Source organism: Perognathus longimembris, chromosome 13 (genome assembly GCF_023159225.1).
Source record: "Perognathus longimembris pacificus isolate PPM17 chromosome 13, ASM2315922v1, whole genome shotgun sequence".
In the NCBI taxonomy this organism is placed as follows: domain Eukaryota; kingdom Metazoa; phylum Chordata; class Mammalia; order Rodentia; family Heteromyidae; genus Perognathus; species Perognathus longimembris.
In genome coordinates this window covers 21633408-21658357 of record NC_063173.1, presented here as the reverse complement: position 1 = coordinate 21658357, position 24950 = coordinate 21633408, and the positions used below count along the sequence as shown (strand labels likewise).

Genomic DNA, 24950 nt, shown 5'->3' with positions numbered 1-24950 from the left:
TCTGATTGAAAATAGAAAGACCATTCAACAAATAAATAAAACTAAAAGATGGTTCTTTGAGAAAATAAATAACGTTGACAAACCCCACACAAGACTTACAAAAAAAGAAGAGAAGAGACTCATATCTGTAAGATGACGGACTCCACCGGAAAAATTACAACAAATACACACGATATTCAAACAATCATATGGAACTATCTCCAGAACCTCTACTCACTAAAAAACAATAATTCTACAGAAATGGATCAATTCTTAGAGAAGTATAAAATGCCCAAATTGAATCAAGAAGAAATAAATCAACTAAATAAACCAATAACTTACAGAAAGATACAGGGGGTAATCAAGAGCCTCCCAACAAAGAAAAGCCCAGGCCCAGATGGATTCACCAATGAATTCTATAAAACCTTTAGTGAGGAGCTAATACCAATACTCCTTAAACTCTTCCGTGAAATAGAAACAGAGGGACAAGTCCCAAACTCATTCTATAAAGCTAATATCATACTCATCCCCAAACCAAGCAAAGACCCAACAAAAAAAAAAGAACTACAGACCAATATCATTAATGAACACAGACACAAAGCTCCTCAATAAAATATTAGCTAGCAGGATCCAGAAACTGATCAAGAAAATTATACATCATGACCAAGTAGGCTTCATCCCACAGACACAAGGATAGTTCAACATCCTTAAATCTATTAATGTAATTCACCACATCAACAGAACCAAAATCAAGAATCACATTGTGATCTCAGTCCACACCCAAAAAGCCTTTGACAAAATACAACATCCATACTTACTAAAAGCTCTGGAGGGAACAGGAATAGATGGAACATTCCTTAAAACAATAAAAGCCATATACAACAGACCAACTGCTAACATCGTATTAAATGGGGAGAAACTAAAATCATTCCCCCTAAACTCAGGAACAAGACAAGGATGCCCACTCTCCACACTTCTTTTCAACATAGTGCTGGAATCCCTAGCCATAGCAATAAGGCAAGAGGAGGACATCAAAGGGATCCACATCGGCAAGGAAGAAATCAAGCTATTCCTATTCGCAGATGATATGATCTTATATCTGAAGGACCCAAAAAACTCAGTCCCCAAACTCCTACACCTAATAAACCATTTTGGCAAAGAAGCAGGATACAAAATCAATCCACAAAAGTCAGCAGCTTTTCTGTACACCAGCAATGTACAAGCAAAAAAGGAAATTATGGAAATAATACCATTTACAGTAGCTAAAAAAAGAATAAATTACCTAGGGATCAACCTAACTAAAGACGTGAAGGACCTATTTAATGAGAACTATAAAAATCTAAAAAGGGAAATCAAAGAACACACAAGGATATGGAAAGACCTCTCATGCTCATGGGTAGGCAGAATCAATATAGTGAAAATGACCAAATTGCCCAAATTGATATATAAATTCAATGCAATCCCCATCAAGTTCTCAGCTACATTCTTCACTGAAATAGAGAAAGCAACCCATAAATTCATATGGAATAGCAAAAGACCTAGAATACCCAAAGCAATTCTAGGCAAAAAAAAAAAACAGTGCAGGAGGTATCACAATACCAGACTTCAAGCTCTATTATAGAGCCATCATAACAAACACAGCCTGGTATTGGTGTAAAACAGACCTGAAGACCAATGGAATACAATTGAAGACATAGAAATAAAACCACAATCTTACAGTCAGCTGATATTTGACAAAGGAGCTAAAGACATACAATGGAAAAAACAAAGCCTCTTCAACTACTGGTGCTGGGAAAACTGGGCAGCCATAGGCAGAAAACTCAAAGTAAACTCTAGCCTATCACCATGCACCAAGATCAACTCAAAATGGATCAAGGACCTTAACATCAGACCTAAATCCTTCAAACTACTGAAGGACAGAGCAGGAAAGACACTAGACCTTGTAGGCACAGGAAGGAACTTCCTGAATATAGTCCCAGGGGCACAACAGATAGGGGAGAGACTCGACAAATGGGACTACTAAAAAATAAAAGTTTTTGCACAGCTAAAGACATAGCCACCAAACTAGAAAGACAGCCAACCATATGGGAAAGGATCTTCACCAGCACAGCAACAGACAAAGGCCTAATATCCGTCATCTACAGAGAACTCAAAAAACTAACCCCCTCCAAGCCCAGTAAACCAATTAGGAAATGGGCAAAGGAGCTAAAGAGAGACTTCACAAGAGAAGAGATAAAAATGGCAAAGAAACACATGAGGAAATGTTCAACATCCCTGGCAGTAAAGGAAATGCAAATAAAAACAACCCTGAGATACCACCTCACTCCAGTTAGAATGGCCTATACACTGAACTCAGGCAACAACGAATGCTGGAGGGGGTGCCGGGAAAGAGGAACCCTTCTCCATTGTTGGTGGGATTTGGAGAACAATATGGAGGTTCCTCAAAAAGCTCAACGTAGACCTACCCTATGACCCAGCCATACCACTCCTAGGCATCTCTCCTGAACAACAGGTCTCAAGATATCAAAAAGACATCTGCACTTCCATGTTTATTGCTGCACAATTCACCATAGCCAAAATATGGAAACAACCCTGATGCCCCTCCACAGATGAATGGATCCAAAAAATATTGTACCTATACACAATGGAATACTACATAGCGATTAGAAATGGTGAAATATTGCTATTCGCAGGGAAATGGTCAGAACTTGAACAAATAATGTTGAGTGAGACAAGCCTAGAACACAGAAAACAAAGGGGTATGATCTCCTTGATATATGACTGTTAAGGTGGGGGGAGCGGAGACAGTAGAGATCAGGTCTGTGAAATCAAAAACTTCTCATCAAATGGTATTTCCCCCAGGTTTGGGTCAGCGACCCTACATTATGTAACTAAAACCAAACAACTACTCAACATATAAAGGCCAAAAACAGACCTCTCAGTGGATCACAATAGCTCAAAAGATATGTATGTATGTTCATATAAGACAAGAATAAGCAAACTCTATTGTTGATGTTACATTTAAAGTCCTTGGTGAATTTCCTTTGGCGTAGGCCACATGGCTACTGTATATGTCTTTGGTACACTGTGCAATGTATATATGTCTACCTGATCTAGGGAAGGGAAAGAAAAACAGGTGTAAGATATCACAAGAAATGTACACACTGCCCTATTATGTAACTGTACCCCTTTTGCACAATACCTTGTCAAAAAATTTGTTTAATTAATAAATAAATTTTTTTAAAAAGAGGCAATAAAATAAGATAGCTCAATTTATTATATTTAACAATTAAAATAAGAACTTATAGGAGGATGTACCTGTTTCATTTCCTGTTTCATGATCGTTGTGGATCTGCTGTAAGCCTGGAATTGGCCGTGTTGTCAGATACCAAACTGCATGTAGGACATCTGTGGCATGTATACGATTATGATCTAAAGTCATCAAAATATTTTATTGAAATGATGATTATATAAGCTTCACAGAAGACGTTTATAAAGTATGAGAATTTTCTGGTCATAATATATCCTCACAAATAAAATGTATAATTTCCCACAATTGTATTTTGTCTTATCTATTTCTAATGTATCTTGATACACTAAAAAGTTCTACTGGACAGGTATGGTGCTGCATGTCTGTAATCCCAGTAATAAAGGATCAAGGAATGAGAGTAGCCTCAGGCAAAATCAAGACCCTCCTTGATTTATGTGCCCATATGAAAGGCAACTACAGGATATTCCTACACATACAGTAAGTTGTATCTTTTCCTATTATGAAATTTAAATTATATTCACTACAAACTAGAGTTAAAAATTACCTCATAAATCAGAACATGTTTTAAAATACAAATTCTATGGATAATTTTAAAATAAAAATAGTACTGTAATTCTTGACTTAAAATTAGCAAAATTTTAAAAAGTTAAGGTACTAAGATATTAGTAAAAATTTATACTTCATAACAAGGCAAAAAGTAGATCATAAATAAGCACCATTATGATTTACTTCATAAAAATAAATTTATATAAGGAGAAAGTCTTGGAGGGTATATATCAAAATGTTAACAGTACTCATTTAATTCTGGATAATACTAAGTGGTAAAGATTTTATCTTTAAATTTCTGTTTAAAAATTTCTCAAACATGTAGTTTAAAAAATGTTTGAGGGGATTGTGGTGTAGCTCAAGTGGTAATGTGTTTGCCAAATAAAGCTTTGAGTTCAAATTCCAGTAAAAAATTTTTTTGAGGGACTATGTAAAGAGAAAGATGTATTATTGAAGAAAAAAAGTGTATTATTTGAACTTATGTATAAGATAGGTTAATACTTACATGGAATGTCGCGATAGCCATTTTCTAATGCACGAAAATAGTTCATGAATTCTTGAGTGGGAATTTTAAATATTTCCAGTAGACCAGTGTCTTGAAATAAGGTATACATAACCTAAATGTAAATTAAGTTCACTTGAAAAACATCAATGAATTTCTATCTGCAGCTGAATAAAATATTTATTCAGGCTTTCATTTAGGATTGTTAATTATACATTTATCATGAAATTAATTTAAAGCTTCTCTATGACTTATTCCTTCAAAAATAAAACTGAGCAAGGCACTGGTAACTCACAACTGTAATCCTAGCTACTCAGAAGGCTGAGATCTGAGGGTCGCAGTTCAAAGCCAACCCAGGAAGGAAAGTCCATGAGACTCATTTCCAATTAATGACCAGAAAACCAGAAGTGGAGCTGGGGCTCAAAGTGGCAGGATACTAGCTTTGAGCAAAAAGAGTTTAGGGACAGCAACCAACCAGGTCCTGAGTTCAAGACTCATGACTGACAAAAAGACGGGGGGGGGGGGGCAGGGGGCGGGGCACGGAGGCGAGAGACATAAACCTATGGGCCATGTAACCAAAAGAAACCAAACATTTAGTTCTTTATACATAATTATCTGACGTATACCTGAAACCTATTTTTTAAGTATTTTTAAAAGTCAGAAAATACATTACGTTTGTCCCTAAAGTACTTGATGAGATGAACTTTGATGTCTGCAATATAATTTGTCCTTAAAATTTTGCATTTTTAAATAAGGTATTTAAGGAATTAATTAGAGTCATGTTTTGGTGAGACTGATACTATTACATGGATTGATCAAGTAGGACTCTGAGTCTGGGGTCTAGCATGAAATGAACTATTTGGCCCTAGGTAAAGTATAGAATAAAGCTTCAAGTTACAGTAGTGGGAACTAAAATATTACTTATGTCCTTCTATACCTCAAGATTCAAAGAAAGGTAAGGGGCTGGGAATATGGCCTAGTGGCAAGAGTGCTTGCCTGAAAGAAAGGTAAGACAATATTGCTTCTTTGACTAAACTAAATTCCATTAATATAGTCAAACAAACTACATGTATATTTACACATAAACTATGCATACTATATGTAATATAATTGTTTTATATATTTGGGATCTTTTTGAAAAAATAAATAATTCAATAAATGCAAATACTGAACTAATACCTAAACCAATTATATTTAGATTTTGCTTTTATAAACATTAGAAAAAAATAATTTATAGTAAAATATAGTTGAGATTTGCAAACAAACCTGACTGAGAATCCTTCCTGATTTTTCTCCCATCTTTTCTGCAAGCTCAAAAATTTGAAAATTCCAATTACTCATCTTTTCTATTAATGAGTCATAATCTTCTAACGTCAGGTCCAGTGATGCATCTTGTTCAATCTGTACATATATTTAAAAAAACAAGATATTATTAAATCCACTTCTAAATGAGAACACTTAAAATTGAATATTAAAAACTGTCAGTGCCAGAAGAAGTGGTTCACACCTGTAATGCCAGCTACTTGCAGGATGGAGACATGAGAATCATTAGCCTGGGCAAAAGGTTAGCAAGATCCTATCTCAAAGCACAAGCCATGTGTGGTGTTTCAGACCTATAATCTCAGCTATGTAGGTGATATAGAAAGGTGGGAGAAAAATTAACTAAAAATGAAAAGGCCTAGGATCATGACTCAATTGGTAGATTGCTACAAGACCCTGAGTTCAAACTTTACCACTACCAAAATTAAAAAGACCACTACTCTGTTCTATTGTATTATGTATTCTAAACATTATGTACTTTTATCTGTATTTGCTATTTTTCATTGTAGGATGATATAGTTATATCACTATAAACATGTCTTCTATCAGAAAATGAATGAACCTGTACATTACATTTATACATCTAAGTCCATTGCTTTCATTTTTAAAGTTACAGCTATCAAAAGGTAAGAAAGCCTGGTTCTAGTGGGTCATATCTGTAATCCTAGCTACTCAGGAGGCTAAACTCTGAAGATCCTGATTCAAAGCCAGCTCAGATAAGAAAGGACATGAGACTATCGCCAGTTAATTGCCAAAAAACTGTGGCTAAAGTAGTAGAGCATCAGCCTTCAGTGGAAAAGCTAAGGGACAATACAGTGCCCAGGCTCTGAGTTCAAGCTATAGTACCTACATTTTAAAAAAAGGAAAAGATACTAATTTCAGTATATTCATATTTATTACTAAGACAGCCTCCCCAAATAGATGGATAGGATTGTTTCCTAAAAGCTCACATTTTGAACTTTAAGAAAAACACTGCTTTTATAGGTATATTGTTCTCTTTGGTTTCTTTTAATGAGTTTGCAACTTCTCTTTTTAAAACATACACTGAAGAAATAGGCTAACCTATATCTACTATAAAATTAAATAAATGTGCTCATTTTAAAATGAATACAGCTTGTTGCTTTCTGATGACAGGCTTAGAACTAATTATTCTGTATGGCCAAACACTATTTCAGTTATTGTGACTTCTGAACAAAAATAAATAAATAAAATATCATTACATTGATTAATCTTGTTCTGGGTAAAAAATGTATTTTTCACTTTAACATTATCATATTGAAATTTATCTTTTACATTTGGTTGCTGTGCCTCTTCTGTTAGGCGATTATCACCTTCCAAAAATAATTTTCTGCAGTCTCTCTTCTCTGTTTCCTCTTCTTGCTGAATTTCTGTAAGGTTGAATGGTTCTTTCAAAAAAACACTGTTGTCTTCTGCACCTTTCAAAAAGCATATATAGCAATAAAGATAAATATAGTTGCCACAAATGTACAGCTTTAAAAGAAAAATGGTTATTGTTTTAAAATACCCAGGGTGAACTGTAGTAAAATTCTGCTTAAATTACACCATTGAGTTGTATCTAGTCACACTATTCTGCACATGTAGCTTATGCTTAGGCAACACAAATATTTCACATATTAAGTGCATTACATATCTACTCAAAGATGGAAGAGAAAGATGGATATTCTTTATAAAAGTGAGAAATTTAAAAAGCCAATCTCTATCAGTACTATCTCTATCAGCAAAAACTTTCTTGCAAATTTGATATAAACATTCATAATTCATTTAGCCACATGTAAATTTTGAAGCAAAATGAATAAAAAAGCATAATGAATTTTGATGTTTCTCTGTCCATGCAATTAATAATATTCTCTTTTGCAACTCACATGGAAAAATGGAGGAGTACTGGTAAACAAATAATACTCATTCACACATTTAAAATAGTCCTATTTATTCTATTTATAATACCTTAAACAGAAACTTTTCCTAAACTAATAGTTGGCTATATGAATAAATTAAGTCCTCTAAGCTCATTAATTTTTAGTTATAATTATTTTATCAACAACAGTATTTTTGTTTGATGTAAAACATGTTTCACAATGATATAATTATATCTTTCTGAATAACACTCAATGACACTATGCTAACATTTTTGAGCTTAGGCTGTGTTTAGTAAAAGTCTTGCTATTTATCAAAACTAGCCCAAATCAAAGAATATTTATCTGCATATTTCTGACTCTTCAAAGTACTTTCACCATCAACTACTTATAATTTGTTCTTTTATTATCTTTTTGGTTTTATCATACTTTTTCTTAATTCTTCTATAAAATAAGTAAAATTATTATCCTCACTTTAAAAATGAATAAATGAGAGTTAAGGATTTAGCTCAGCAGCCATGTGCTGGCCTAGACTATACAAGTTCCTTGGTTAGGTCCCAAGCAACACACACACACACACACACACACACACACACACACACACACACACACATACACATACAAAACCCAACAACACAAAAACTTATAGATGGTTAAATGGAAGTTATACTCATGTATTCATCCATCCAAAAAAAATATTATAAGAAATTACTCTTAAACTCAAATGCACATGACTTGTACACTCTCACCTGATTTTCCACTGTGGTGGTCTGTACCATCCAGCTCACATGTTGAAACATATTTTAGTATTTGATGCCCACAGCTTAAAGAATAAAATAGATAAATAGATTTATATGGTGAGGTTTAAAAGCCTTTAACCTAAACATTATTAGAAAATCTGCTTAATTTTTAACTTAGACTCCAAATACAACACATCCTAATATTCCAATCAATGTAACTGCAAGTCTTTAGCTAGAGCCAGGTGCTGGTGGCTCACCTCTGTCTATAATCCTAGCTACTCAAGAGGCTGAGAGCTGAGGATCCCAATTCAAAGCCAGCCTGGGAAAATCTGTGAGAATCTTATCTCCAATTAACCACACACACAAAAAAAGCCAGAAGCAGAGCTGTGGCTCAGGTAGTGGAGCACTAGACTTGAGCAAAAAAGCTAGGATAGTGCCTAAGCCAGGCCCTGTTCAAACCCTAAGACCCTCCCCACAAAAAACTCTTTACATATTAGAAACTGTTCTTGAAGGAAATAAAATATTTTTGAAAGTGACCATTGTTATCTGAGGTAAAATACATATTCATATTAAAGCATAAATGTGAATTAACAGTATATGAACTGCATACTACAAATAGGCACTGTTATGTATATTAACATAATTCTTTATTTATTCATTACTAAAATGTCATATTTCACCTCAGATTCACTTCAGATGGAGATATTTGATTAGGAAATTAGTAGAACTGAAATGGGAAAACATTTATGTAAGTACTAAAAACTACTAAGATTAATTTATCATCTAGTTTTAGACAGAAGAAGGAAACATTTCATTAATATAAAGTTAAGAAACTTACCTGTTACACAGATTGCTATCAGAATTTCTAAAGTACTGATAAAAATCTGGTGTACTGGGTACATTGCCCAGAGATCTATGTAAAACAGCACTTGGCTTAGAAAGGAAATCAGCAGTATCAGGAAATTCTATGGGTGATCGATTAGTTAGAGAGCCAGAAGACATTGGCCCATAGCTGGGAGAATTCACAGGACTCAAGCTGGGAAAACCACCTTAAAAATTCAAAAGAAAGGAATACATATCAACAAATATATATGCATGTGTATGTGGTCATTGTATTGATGTTCACATAAAAAAACATTTTTTTCTCTAAAAAAGCATTTTGAAAATTAAAAAATTAAGTTTTTGTGGGGGGTTCAAGACATTGTAGAATTTAACAATTGTTCTATCTGTCATCATCAGTCACTATTGAGTAAACGAAGTTTGATAGAATAGCATATAAAACCGCACATATTTCAAGTGTGACTAAAATGTATATTGTGTGGGATATCTTTTCCTAATGCATATTCTTCATAATTATTATCCTTAAATAGTTGTACAAAGGAGGTGCCATTTGACAAAGCAGTTCATGAACACAATAGATCTTGATTGTTCTGGTCCCTTTCAACTAATACTTATTCTTTACCTTTCACATTTTATAAAAAGATACCACAGTGATTATCTACATAGTGTCTTAGTTTTTACTGTTCTTTTTTATTCCATACATATTTTATTCTATTTTACTCAATTATACATTAAATTTATTTAAGAACTAAAGTTCTTAATAGCATTAATCAAGTTGAGGATGTAATAACATTATATACTAATAAAATAGCAGAAACTTCTTTAAAATATTATAAATATTTACAGTTAATCCATTCGTTAAACAAATCAAATACTTGGCAGCATAGTATATGTTGAAAATGTCTAAGGCCGTACAATGTAGGGGAAAATACCATAAAATACTCAAGAAACCTAGACTATAGTAGAAAAGCAAGCTAGTGTTAGGTGCTACAATAAAGAGTGCTAAAAGAAACACTGAAGATGTCTTTACAATCCTGTTGATTTATTCCAAAACCTTTGGTGACTACCTTAACTTGAGCATTAGTGTTGGGCTTGTTAGCTTCTCCCGGCTGGGGTACTTACTTCTTTCTTTCCACCCTCCCTTTCTCGCCCTCTCCCCTAGCCGTCCCACCCGCAGATAAGCTAGAGTGAGGCGGGGGAGTCAGCGCCAACCTGCTGTGCACGTGGCCTGGCCGCAGATGTGTGCCCGTACACATGCCACGGGGTTAGCTTCTTAGAGCGAACTAACTTTATTGAGACAAGGACAAGGGGAGATGATTCCGAGGGGAGGGGTTTGGCCAGGATGTCGATAGGCTGAAAGGTATCACCTGACCCCCAGGAGCTATCATCACTCGAGGGCACCGAGCCAGGGCAGGGTTGGTAAGCTCCGGGCTGGCTAGAGGGTTGGGGGGCTGTTTGCCCAACCGGTTTTTCTGGATTCCGATCCAGAGGGGGTAGCCAGGCCGCATTCCCCAGGGCTGGGGGAGGGGCATCAAGCCCCTTCCATCAAGGCCAAAGATGGATCCCAACACAGCCTTACCAGAGATATGTAGGAAGGTTTAAGACTTTAGTGGAAATACTGATCCAAGTCAAATGCAATTCAGAGAGGAAAGAAAGACCTACAATGTTATTAGGCATAGTACAACACTTAGGTATGTTAAAACTCATATAGATAAATGTAATATCACCTTGGATAGGTTATGAGTGCCTAGGTATTCCATCAAACACTACTCTAGATATTGCTCTTAAGGTTCCTCTTAGATATAATAAACATGAAAAAAGCAGGTTAAATTTCGTAATGTTTACAGATAAATAAAAATTGTATACTTTAAAAATGTACAACTCGGGCTGGGAATATGGTCTGGTGGTAGAGTACTTGCTTCACATACATGAAGCCCTGAGTTCGATTCCTCAGCACCACATACATAGAAAAGGCCAGAAGTGGCTCAAGTGGTAGAATGCTAGCCTTGAGCAAAAAGAAGCCAGGGACAGTGCTCAGGCCCTGAGTCCAAGCCCCAGAACTGGCAAAAAAAAAAGAATGCATAACCCAAATGCTCTGATTTACATATACTATATATTGTGAAATAGTTATCACAACGAAATTAGTGTATCCACCAATGTGTATTTGTGTTTGTTGAGGACAGTGAACAAAAGTTTGTACATCACTTTTATCTTTCAAGTTTTTCATTAGACAGAGAACTATAGATAATAATTTTTCTGTTTCAACCTTTTAAAAAATGATATTCTATTGGCTTTAGTTTCCATAGTTTCTGTTGAAAGGTCATTGTCAACATTATTGTTTCTTGGAAAATCTGAATTTTTCTGATTACTTTTGAGATTTCTCTTTTTATCTTTATAATGCAGAGATCTGATTGCTTTGTCTGTGATTTTCCCCCCTCAGTCATTACTTTGTTTATATATAGTTCACTAAGCTTTATGGATCTGATGTTTTCTTTTTATTCACTTTAAAAAATAGTTCCTTCTGCTTATCTCTCTCTTTTGTAACCTTTTCACATATATAGTTGAACTTTGGGAAGGTGAGAGGCATGCCATATGTCTCTTACTACATTTTGTTCTGTTAATTGCAAATTTTTCCCTCTTTTTTATTTCTTTCTGACTTTTATTTATCTTCAGGTTCAATATTGTTTAATGAGAAAACTGTATTCAATCTACTCATTAAATCAACAATAAGATTTTGATTTAATCAACTACTCTCTCACTTCTAGCTGTCCATTATTTTTTCTCTAGTCAAACTATCCACTCTTTTGCCCATCCTCTTATTTCCTTTAAGACACCATTGCTGTTTTTAAAGACTGTTGATTCAGAACAAATATTCCTTTAGTGCTTGATCATCAATAACATATTACTGTTTCTTCATTTTATATTTTACTGTATATAAAAGTATTTTCGGGACCAAGGAAAGCTCACACCTATAACCCTAGTTACTTGAAAGGCAGACATTAGGAAGACTTTACTTCCAGGCCAGGCAAGAAGTTAGCAAGATCAATTTCAAGGAAACAATCCAGAAGTTGCAATGCATGCCTATTATCCCAGCTACATGAAATGTCATAAGTAGAAGGATCTTCTGTTCAAGGTCAGCCCAAGCAAAAAGGGATATAAGTGTGTTTCAAATACTAGACCATTTTCCTAGCAAACACAAGGCCCTGAGCTTAAACCTCAGAACTCCCACAAAAAATATAATGAGTAATGTGTTTCACTCACTATACCTGATTGAGAACATCAAAATTCTCTCTGATTACTATTTGTAAAATATCTTTCATCTAAGAAATTTTAAAGCATTCTCTAAGGTTTATTTATAAAAAAAATTTAATCCTATTACAATGACTAGCTAGGAAGCAGCCAAGGTTTTTTGATACTCTCATGTTTTTTCTCCATAATTACCACTTTACAAAAAAAACTTTCTTCAAGGTTTTTCCCTTATTCTAGATTTGCAAATATTTAAGCTTGCAGGTAGGATGTTTATTAAATAAATTAACAAGTGGTCAAATAGTAGCCAACCCAACTAGATTTAGTCATATTAATTTAAATATATTACATAGTATTAAAATTCAGATATCTGTAAAATTTGCACTACAATATTCTTTAAGAATTTACATATTTAAATCATAAAGAAGTATTTCTAAGGCAGGCAAGGTGGTATGTACCTGTAGTAGCATGCACTCAAGAGGCTGAGGCAGAAAGATCCTTGGAGCCCAGCATAGACAAAACAGTAAGGAACATCAAATGGAGAAACAAATGGTAAAAGGCAAACCAATGCAACAGCAATACTTACAAGACAATATGCCATAAACCAACTGTACACATGGGGGGGGTGCTGGTAGCAGGAGGGGGAAGGTGGGAGAAAAATGAAAAAGGAGGTAACAAGTTTGATAAGAAATGTACTCACTGCCTTACGTATGAAACTGTAGCTCCTCTGTACATCACTGTGACAATAAACTAACAAAAACAGTAAGATCTTGTCTCTTGATAATAAACATATTTTTTAAAAAGAATTTCTTACCAGCTTTTCTCAATCCAACATGGTGAGACAGTGATATAGAAGATGACCTTTGCTTTGGTATTGTCAAGAAACTGGAATTATTGGGCCCATTCAGATAGCATCCTTGACTAAAAAGGAAAGATAACAAGTTAAGAATTTCTAAATTACAAAAAGCAATCCTTCATTTCCTTTTGGATTTTCATTTCAATTAGCAAATACCTGCTTATTCATTCTAAAGTAGGAATCAGCAGCTAATACGCTAGACTCTGGAGCAGGCCATAATATCTCTGTTGTATTGGAGGTTTTGCCTCTGTCACAGTAGCACAAAAACATTAAGGAACAATAATTAAAAAAATATTTGGCTGTGTTTCTCTAAAACTATAAAAGCATGCTGGGAGCATGCTTCAAGTGGTAAAACACTTGCATAGCAAGCATACAGCCCTAAGTTCAAACTCTAGTACAAAACAAAAACAAACAAACAAAAAAAAAAGAAAACAGCCTATGGCCTAGAGCAGGTCCACAGGTTTCAAATTTCTGATTTCTTGGCCTAAGGCAGGTTTCCAGTAACGCATGGAAGTCATCTTTAAGCACAGGTTACTCATTCCATCTTCAGGGATTCTAATTCAGTGTATAGGATAGGCCAAGGAATTTGCTTTTCTAGTAAGTGCTTATATAAGCAAGCGTAGCTGATGAATGAGAACTGCCAAAAGTAGTTTTTCATCATTTTCTTTTCCTGCTTCCTCACAATTATTGATTATCATTATACTTAATACAGTATGTAAGACTTTTATAAAGAAATTACATACAGATATATAATCATAGTACAATAACATGATAAATAAAAGAACATTAGTTATATGTTACAAAGTAAGTACATTAATAGTTGGCACAAAAGTTTTGGACTCAAGGACATGTGTATATAAAACACACCATGAATATTACCTTCCTTTCTTTGAATATTCACTGGCCTATTTTCTTCTATGTGGGCATTCTGTTATGGGTTCAGAGTCAAATCTAGATTCTGTATCTAGTCTCATTCAACTTTTCTTAGTTTAGTTCTCAATTAGCCCTTCCCCATTCCTTCTCTCTTTTCTATACTTTCATACTCCATTTACTCAGGGAAGATTACCTTTCCTTGGAAAATAAGGGAAGAGGACTATTCTTAAGAGGTGGTATCATTTGCTTATACTTCAATTTTTTTAAAAATAAAATTGAACTTAATTTTCATGTAAGTTAAACTGAAACAAAATTACTAGAAAACTTCAAAGAAACTAAAGTAAGTCCTGTGGCTATTTTTGTGTTAGGGAGAGAGGGGTGCAACTGCTGGTATGGGAACTTGAACTCAGGACCTGAGCACTCTCCTTAGCTTTTCTTCTTAAGGCTAGAAGTCTACCATTTGAGCCATGGCTCTATTTCTGGTGGTTAATTGGAGATAAGTCTAACAGACTTTCTTGCCCAGGCTGGCTTCAAACCACAATCCTCAGAGCTCACTCTCCTGCATAGCTAGGATAACATGCATGAGTCACTGCTGCCCAGCCCATGGACATAGATAGATAGATAGATAGATAGATAGATAGATAGATAGATAGATAGATAGATAGATAGATAGATAGATAGATTGATAGAGATAGATAGATAGATATAAATAGATAGATAGATATAGATATATTTTTTACTTTCCTACACTCATTCTTTGTTTGATTGATTTTTCAGTGCTGAGGATCAAACCCAGAGTCTCATACTACTCTCATTCTTTAAAAGACTACTCAATTCTGTTGATTTATTTACTTTTCCAAGTAAGGATATAGCTTTGTCATGAGGTTATAACAGGATTTCAAGTTCTAGGCTAAAACATTAGGCATTATTCAATAAGCACTGCTTGATAATTAGAAGTTTGATAATTAGAAAAACCAGAAAATCAAAGTTTTCTTTAAGGAAAATTTCTGGTAGTAAGCAGAGAATGGACATAATGGTGAAATTAGAAGTCCAATTAAGATGCTGACTTAATAGCCTAAGTATTGTTATTAAAATATGAAACAATATAGACAAAGTGACAAAGTAGAAGAAATAGTACATGTTATTTCAGAGATACACATGACAATTGTTACATGTAGAATAAGGTACAGAATATGAAGGTAACAAGTTTTCTAGGTAAATCAATTTTGTAAGCAACCACTAAACCATAGAAGGATAGTATTGCACTAGGAACTAAAAGCAGAACAAGTCATCTGTTACCACAATGAAAAAACATCTGGAGGGATAAGAAGTTTGGTTTTAGGTATACATTTAGGGAATGAGAGGCTTACTAATGGCATCATGTTAAAATCACAATGTGAGAAACTGTGACCAGCATTGAAAGTTGAGTTCAAATTAAGAATCAAAAACTTAGGCTATTGCCTGAGTTTAAAGTATAGGCCATTCTAACTGGAGTGAGGTGGTATCTCAGGGTTGTTTTTATTTGCATTTCCTTTACTGCCAGGGATGTTGAACATTTCCTCATATGTTTCTTTGCCATTTTTATCTCTTTCTCTTGTGAAGTCTCTCTTTAGCTCCTTTGCCCATTTCCTAATTGGTTTACTGGGCTTGGAGGGACTTAGTTTTTTGAGTTCTCTGTAGATGACGGATATTAGGCCTGTGTCTGTTGCTGTGCTGGTGAAGATCCTTTCCCATATGGTTGGTTGTCTTTCTAGTTTGGTGGCTATGTCTTTAGCTGTGCAAAAACTTTTATTTTTTAGTAGTCCCATTTGTCGAGTCTCTCCCCTATCTGTTGTGCCCCTGGGACTCTATTCAGGAAGTTCCTTCCTGTACCTATAAGTTCTAGCGTCTTTCCTACTCTGTCCTTCAGTAGTTTCAAAGATTCAGGTCTGATTTTAAGGTCCTTGATCCATTTTGAGTTGATCTTGGTGCATGGTGATAGGCTAGGGTCTACTTTGAGTTTTCTGCCTATGGCTGCCCATTTGTCCCAGCACCAGTAGTTGAAGAGGCTCTGTTTTTTCCACTGTATGTCTTTAGCTCCTTTGTCAAATATCAGCTGACTGTAAGAGTGCGGTTTTATTTCTGGGTCTTCAATTGTATTCCATTGGTCTTCAGGTCTGTTTTATACCAATACCAGGCTGTTTTTGTTATGATGGCTCTATAGTAGAGCTTGAAGTCTGGTATTGTGATACCGCCTGCACTGCTTCTTTTGCCTAGAATTGCTTGGGCTATTCTAGGTCTTTAGCTGTTCCATATGAATTTATGGGTTGCTTTCTCTATTTCAGTGAAGAATGTAGCTGGGAACTTGATGGGGATTGCATTGAATTTGTATAATATTTTGGGCAATATGGCCATTTTCACTATATTGATTCTGCCTACCCATGAGCATGGGAGGTCTTTCCATCTTGTGTCTTCTTTGATTTCCCTTTTTAGATTTTTATAGTTCTCATTAAATAGGTCATTCACGTCTTTAGTTAGGTTATTCCCTAGGTAATGCTGGAGGGGATGTGGGGAAAGAGGAATCCTTCTCCACTGTTGATGGGAGTGCAAATTAGTACAACTACTTTGGAGAACAGTATGGGGGTTCCTCAAAAAGCTCAGCATAGACATACCCTATGACCCAGCCATATCACTCCTAGGCATCTATCCTGACCAACAGGTCTCAGGATATCAAAAAGACATCTGCACATCCATGTTTATCGCTGCACAATTCACAATAGCCAGAATATGGAAACAACTTAGGTGCCCCTCTACAGATGAATGGATCCAAAAAATGTGGTACCTATACATAATGGAATACTACATAGTGATTACAAATGATAAAATATTGGTATTTGAAGGGAAATGGTCAGAACTGGAACAAATAATGTTGAACGAGACAAGCCTAGAACACAGAGAACAAAGGGGCATGGTCTCCTTGATATATGACTGTTAAGGTGCGGGGCGGGGTGGGGGGACAGTAGAAATCAGGTCTCTGAAACAAAAAAGTTCTCGTCAAATGGTATTTCCACAGGTTTGGGTCAGCGACCTTACATTATGTATCTAAAAACCAAACAACTACTAAACATAAAAAGGTCTAAAATAGACCTCTCAGTGGATCACAATAGCTCAACAACTATGTATGTATGATCATATAAGACAAGGATAAGCAAACTCTATTGTTGACATTATATTTAAAGTTCTAGGTGAATTTGCTTTGGCATACGCCACGTGGCTACTGTATTGATTTTGGTACACTGGGTATTGTTTATATGCCTACCTGATCTAGGGAAGGGAAAGAAAAATGAGGGTGTAAGATATCACAAGAAATGTACTCACTGCCCTATTATGTAACTGTACCCCTTTTGCACAACACCTTGTCAACAAAATTTAATTAATAAAAAAAATACAGCTTACCAATATGGAGCTAAATTAACTTAGATCAAAAGTTATTATCGCCTACTCAAAAAAGAAAAAACAACTTAGGCTATGAGAACTCAGTTTTGGAGTATTCTAATAAAGTCAACATTAATCCAGAATCATGAGTTTATCCCATTTTTTTGTTATAAGCCTAAAGCTTCTTGAGCAAAAATATCACTAAACATTAAACATCTAGAGCTGCACTGTTTGATGTTGGTGTCACACATTGTTTAAATGTCATATGTTGCTCTTTGTATTTGAAGCTAATTAATTAAAATTAGTTTAATTTAAAATTCAATTCTTTAGTGATACTGGATACATGTAGTCATATACAATTAAGAATTACCATATTGGATAGTGAAGATGAACAACATTTTCTTAAAACCATCACTAAGAGATTCTAGTTTCTGAACATCAGAAAAATTGCATTTAGCCTGTTTCCTTTAAAGTACATATAGGGGCTGGGAATTTGGCTTAGTGGTAGAGTGCTTGCCTAGCATTCATGAAGCCCTAGGTTTGATTCCTCAGCACCACATAACAGAAAAAAAGCCGGAAGTGGCATTGTGGCTCAAGTGGTAGAGTGCTAGCCTTGAGCAAAAGGAAGCCAGGGACAGTGCTCAGGACCTGAGTTCAAGCCCCAAGACTGGCAAAAAATATAAAATAAAGTAGATAGATATTATACCACCAAGTTACTCTCCAAATTTTTAAATCTTTTATGACACATAGATTTTGTTTTGATTAAAGGTAAATAAAAACACAGAAACCAGCCTATGCTTATATTACATGAGCATTTCTCAAGAGTTTAAGATTAGGGTGCTTAGAGGTATAGATCAAATCACAGAAAACAGACCTAGCAAGCTCAAGGTCCTGGGTTCGGTCCCCAGTACCACAAAAGAAGCAACAATAAAAAAATTAAATATTACTTTGCTCCAGATCATGTTTCTATTTTATTATTTTTCCATTTTATTTTCAAGGTGATGTACAGAGTGGTTACAGTTACATAGGTAAGGTAGTGAGTACATTTCTTCTCAAACTTGTTAGCCCCTCCCTCATCAGTCATCTGAGGCAGCAGAATACAAATGGCCTCAACTCAATGTATCAAATGTTTCTTTAACGGGAAATTCATTGCTGTTACACACTATGAAAGATTTCTCAAGAATAATTTTCATCCTTTTAATGTACAGTATTTTAAAAATAAAGCTTCTATGGATAAGAAATCTGTTATATATTCAGTTTACTTCCTCATATCCTATTTTCCATATCCCTATCACATACATCCACTTAGAAGAAAAAAAAGAAAAAAAGACTGTTAGGGGCTGGAAATATGGCCTAGTGGCAAGAGTGCTTGCCTCCTACACATGAAGCTCTGGGTTCGATTCCCCAGCACCACATATATGGAAAATGTCCAGAAGGGGCGCTTTGGCTCAGGTGGCAGAGTGCTAGCCTTGAGCGGGAAGAAGCCAGGGATGGTGCTCAGGCCCTGAGTCCAAGGCCCAGGACTGGCCAAAAAAAAAAAAAAAAAAAAAAAAAAAGACTGTTAGGCTCTAGCCAAAATTTGGGCTCAATTCATTTTTCTGTATCATATTCTAAATGTTTCAATCCACTTCTGTTTTATACATCCTTTACTACATTTTTCTTTCATTAGAAAAATGAAAGGAGTTCAAGAATGGAGGTGTGAGTGGTAGAATACTAGCCATATGTGAAAAAGCCAAGCAAGATCACAAGGCTCTGAGTTCAAGCCCCAGTATTGGCTCAAAAAATACATATAAATTAAATTAAATAAAGTATTAATAAAATACTCAAAATAAAACAAAAAGGATTTAATATATTTGAATGTACTATAAAAATTCAAATTTAAAAACCACCAAAAATTTTTGAAAATTATAATTATCTGACTGTATTCCACATATAAACCTTAACATGAATTTTAACAGTTATATTCTGATCTTGCTATCTACTGCTTCATATGAGAAACAATACAATTAAAACTAAATGAAGCATAACATGACCACTAATAACAGAAAATGCTTTAACATGGACGTTCCCTTAATTCCAATTCTATTAACACAGACAACTAAGGAGTAGTTTTAACTATGCAAGAAATCAGTATATTGCCTTTCAAATGAAAAATACTGAATCATCTATCATCAGAGTAAATGATAGTGTATTCACATTTAGATTTTAGTTCTTGCATCTTCCCAGTCTATTTACTGGTAGTTACTAATATCTTTAATTTGGGTATTAGTACTGTTTCGTTTCAAGTAAATGCTCACAGATTATAGAATATATTAGTCCTCTCAGTCTCTAGTTAGGAGTAGACAGAATCTTGCAACCCTAAACACAACAGCAGTGATGAGCCCTAGAAATGTGCTCTTCCTTTCACAAATCAGTAACTGCTGACCTACCTTCGCATACTGTACATATGACTGCCTCAATAAAGATACCCTCCAATTTAAAAGCAGTATCATTATCCTGTCCTCAATTGGTAACAATTTCCCTAAACTATTATCTCACTGACAAAATATTAAGGCCCATCATGCTTTGTACTCAGCCTAAATTCTGAGAGAAGTCGTGAGTTTCTTTGGAAGAATTTTGTTTGGGAGGAAGAGGACTAGTACAAAACTTGAATTCAGGGTTTCAAGCTCTTGCTTGGCTTTTTTGCTAGCAGCTGGCACTCTACCATTTGAGCCACAATCTCCGGTCTAGCTCTTTTGCTGGTTAATTGCAGCAAGAGTCTCGAAATTTTTTCTGCCTGGGCTGGCTTAAAATCTCTATCCTCATACCTCAGACTTCTCAGTAGCTAGGATTATAAACATGAGAAACTGGTACCTAACATTTCTTTTTTTTTTTTTTTTTTTTTTTTTTTGGCCAGTCCTGAGCCGTGAACTCAGGGCCTGAGCACTGTCCCTGGCTTCTTTTTTGCTCAAGGCTAGCACTCTGCCACTTGAGCCACAGCGCCACTTCTGGCCATTTTCTGTATATGTGGTGCTGAGGAATCGAACCCAGGGCCTCATGTATACGAGGCAAGCACTCTTGCCACTAGGCCATATTCCCAGCCCGTAACATTTCTTGATTACGCCTATTATTACTAATTATGTTACCCTATATCTAACATTAAACTTTCCTCTCTACTTTTATAACTACTTCAAATTTTATTTGCAGAAATAAAGTGGATGCTTTAGTTTCTTTAAAGGCTCTGAGAAATTTACCTTGAAATGCTAAACTCCTGGTGAGGCCTTTTACCATTACTGCGTTCCCACCTTGAAGATAGTTCAGTAGGTAGCAATCCTGAAGTTCCAGAGCTTCTCCTCATCTGTGGAGTTGGTAAACTATTTCTACTACTTATTCCCTGTTAAATAATTTAACAATGGTTACAACTGACACATATATGTATATAATTATCATAATGACACACGCAAATATAAACAAAAAGTATATTTTAACATATACAAGTGAAAAAACTTCATTCTGAAAATGTATTAATTTATTCCAAGTCTCACACTCCATACTGTTGTTCTAGTTATTTAGCTCCTATAGAAAAATCATTTCTGCTGGAGGCAGGATTTAGTGGTAGAGTATAAATCTAGCAATGCTGAATTCAGACCTCAGTACCACCAAAAACAATTTATGAACTCAATAATTTCAGCTAGATTTTTTCATTTGTTGATTTTATTTCTAGTTTCAAGATAAGTAAACAAGAATTTTTAAGTGCATCTAACAATTTCAAAGGACAAGCTCAGAATCAGGAATGATCAGCTCTGTATCTTAATGATTTTTTGTATTTTTAGTACAAGGCAATCTAACATAGCAACTGTTACCTTTCTGTTACCTTTCAAACTAACAATCAAGCTAAATAGAGAACATCTAAAGCATCACTACACCCAAGCCTTTGAAAATATTCTCTATTATTCCAAATGTTCAATTAAAGGGAATATTACAATTTTTACTATTTTGAAAAGTTCTTGAACTGAGATTTACATCAAATAGTTTTTGCTTTGTATTAATTTCTCTTATTTATCTCAGAGACATTCAATTTACATTTTCCCAAAACCAATGATTTTGTAAAGGCTCGTGGTGAGATCTACAGTGAAAAGTTATTTATGTAACATATTTGCTGATTTTAAATTCATCTAATATTTATTTCTTAATCACACAGGTGATATTGCCTACTAATCATTTTTGTAAATGCTATTTCTCTTTCTAAAGTATTACCGGGTTTTAAATCCATTTTTCCAAAATAAGAGATGAATTATAGGAAATTCCAATAAAGAATTTAAGGTACCCAAAAAGGAATAAAAGCTATTTCCTTCATTTCATATGGATTTACTCCTATCAGTAGGTTCCAGCATCCAAAATAAACCTAGTTTATAAACAATTGTCAGGATGTGAGGTGTTTGGTCATTCTGTTAAATTAAAAGCATGTGTAAAAATCTTTCTAAAGTATACCAGCAAACATAGTAACAAATATAATACTGATATTAATATGACTTTCATGGTTAAGTGTGTTTTGCTTATTTCTAAAGAGTTTTGAGTCCGGTTCTTGCTCTGGAGCCCAGGCTGGACCAGAACTTGAGATCCTCCTGCCTCCACATTCTGGGATTATAAAAATGCACTGCCATGCTTGGTTTATGATCAAGACTTTTAACAATTATTATTTTAAAAAATTACTATTTCAATCAACAAATATCAATGGAAAATATACAGGAACAACAATAATTTGAGTAAAAACTAACTCTAGAATACACTAAAGTTATTTTGCTGAAGATTATTGCAATCACTTTTGGATTCTTGTAACTAATATCCTTCTTATAAGATAAAGGACTAAAAAATAGTGGCATATATAAGTAGCATTGTTAAATGGATTCTAACACAGGCACTACTAAAAAAATGTTTTCAATGAAAGCACCATCTACCTACCTATAATCCAGATTATTATAAGTAATTTTTAGATACTTTGGCCATAATTTTGCTTTAATTTTTCAGCATATCTTAAACCGTACTACTGAGATGTCAGTATTAAATTAACTGATCAAAAATCCCTCCAAAAGCTAAATTTACCTTTTCTCTTCTAGATTCTATATACACTATTATACTTAACACTACTATACCTAACTGATTAGAATTTCATCTTTTGGTTTCCTTACCTGCAGAATAAATTTACTGAACTAAAATAATGCTTAAACTATTAATATTTTTAAAGTTTTATGATTTCAGCTACTTGTGGGCATGTTAATAATAACAACAAAAATAAGTAAAAGTTCTCTGAATAAATAAAATTTTAAATTATAGCTGTCAATTACAGCAATGTTATTTAAAATTAGAGGATGTAATGTTTGCCTGGCAAGTTTAAGGCCCTGAGTTTGATCACTGGTACCAGGAAAAATGAATAAAATTAATAAAATTAAACTAATTAAATTATTAAATTAAAAATTAATAAAATAAAAATTGGAGTACTGATCTAAAATTATTTGAATTCATAACTGCCTTAACAGTTCCAAGCACCATGATATAAAATAAATGCAGTTGATTCTTGGAAAAGGAATTGTATGTTATATAACATTCAAAGGACTAGTTTTAATTGAAATGTAACAATAAATAGAATAAATAGGGTTGGATGATTACTGTATTTTAACCTTGTGAAGTTTTCGATCTCCTTTCTCAGATGGATCCTCTATTTCCGAGTATGGGTAAAATCCAGGAAATGGTGTAAGAGGATTAATCTTTGGCCTACAGGAACCTGAGAAAGCACCCATCAAGCTACTGATACTCCTTAGAGAAGAAATAACTTGTGGGGGAAGGCTTGGGTCAACCAGAAGATCTGACACCATATTTCGAGCCTCATTTAGCACTGACAGATCAATTCCATTTCCGCCTCCAGAATTCTAGAAAAGACAAAAGGAAAATTATGTATTGTTACATTAAACACTTAACACTTTTTACAAAACTTCTTCTAGTTTAAAAATCAATCTCATAATACATAAGTAATCTATCTATTAAATATAAATTTATATTCACTCACTTGGACCTGACATAGATACTCTAACAAACAGTATAATTTTAATTTAAAATTGTTGAGGACTGGGGACATAGCCTAGTGGCAAGAGTGCTTGCCTCATATACATGAAGCCCTGGGTTTGACTCCTCAGCACCAAATAAACAGAAAATGCTAGAAGTGGTGCTGTGGCTCAAGTGGTAGAGTGCTAGCCTTGAGCAAAAAAGAAGCCAGGGACAGTGCTCAGGCCCTGAGTCCAAGCCCCAAAACTGACAAAAAAAAAAAATTGTTGAAATATATTTAGTATACACAGTAAGCGGTTTTTTTTCTTTATTTTTGTTACTTTATCTCCTCTTTAATGGTATTTAGGAGACATCTTTGTATATTTCATTACTACATAGTATCATTCTGTGTGTGCTTCACTCTAGATTTTATCTGGAAGCATTAATACTGCTATTCTTGCTTTTTGGTTTTTAAATGCACTTAATTGACTTCACTTGCATTTCACCTTTTTTGGATCCTTTTGTGTTAAAGTTTTTGCAAACAATATATGATATAATGTTTCAAATTAAATCTTGGTTGGGCACCAGTTGCACACACTTGTAATCCTAGTTATTACTCAGGAGGCTGCAATCTGAGGATCACAGTTCCAAGATAGCCTGGCCAGGAAACTCCATGACACTCTTATCTCCAAATAAGTACCAATAATGTCAGCTAAAAGAAGCTCAGGAACAGCGCTCAAACCCTGAGTTTAAGTCCCAGAATTCACACACACACACACACACACACACACACACTGAACCCAACATTTCTGTGCTAGTTTCTTCCCCTTGTAGAATTTTAGTTCCTCACTAGTAGCAGAGTTTGTTTCACGGGACAGAAAAAATGGGACACTGAGCAATTTAAGAGGCTGGGAAACAGTGAAGCTCCCCATTGTCTCAGAGGACTGGGACAACAAACTGGGAGCTCAGGTCCCAGAAGGTATGGAGAATTTAAAAGACCAAGCAGAAATGGAAAGTAAAACAACAAAATATTTACAATGTACACAGAATAAAATCTTCTTGGGGACAGAGAGTTTAAATAAAATACAGAAAGAACTGAGGCATGCTGATATATACCTGTTGTTCCTGCTGCTTGAAGGTTGATAAAGGAAAATCACATGAGACCACTACGCTTAATAAAACACACTTGCATTCCTACTTACTCAAGAGGCTGAGGCTGGGAATATAATAATTCAAAGCCAACCCAAACCAAAGTTTCCAAGAACCTATCTCCACCAAAAAAAAGCTGGACATAGAGGAACATGCCTGCCAAACCAGCTAAGAAGGAAGTATAAATAGGAAGAGTACAATTCAGGCCAGCCAGGGCAAAAACCAAGACTTATCTAAAGAATAGCTCAAGTGGTAAGAGTTCCTGCCTCACGAGGGCAAAGCTCTGTGATCAAACCCTGGTACCACCTAAATGGGGTGGAGG

At 34.8% G+C, this 24950-nt stretch overlaps 1 protein-coding gene across 2 annotated transcripts in view; it reads right to left on the bottom strand.

Moving 5' to 3' along the window:
• Pde3b (phosphodiesterase 3B) overlaps positions 1–24950 on the bottom strand; it is a 128601-nt gene that overhangs the window by 18184 nt on the left and 85467 nt on the right. The window contains exons 3-11 of one of the 2 annotated variants that reach the window (XM_048359403.1): positions 23119–23367; positions 20695–20834; positions 13133–13239; positions 9071–9281; positions 8242–8315; positions 6912–7054; positions 5565–5699; positions 4302–4413; positions 3298–3411 (exon numbers count right to left, since the gene is read on the bottom strand). In XM_048359403.1, the coding sequence (XP_048215360.1) occupies positions 3298–3411; positions 4302–4413; positions 5565–5699; positions 6912–7054; positions 8242–8315; positions 9071–9281; positions 13133–13239; positions 20695–20834; positions 23119–23367 (1285 nt within the window). The remainder of the gene's footprint in view (positions 1–3297; positions 3412–4301; positions 4414–5564; positions 5700–6911; positions 7055–8241; positions 8316–9070; positions 9282–13132; positions 13240–20694; positions 20835–23118; positions 23368–24950) is intronic. The other variant, XM_048359404.1, reaches the window with a different exon arrangement.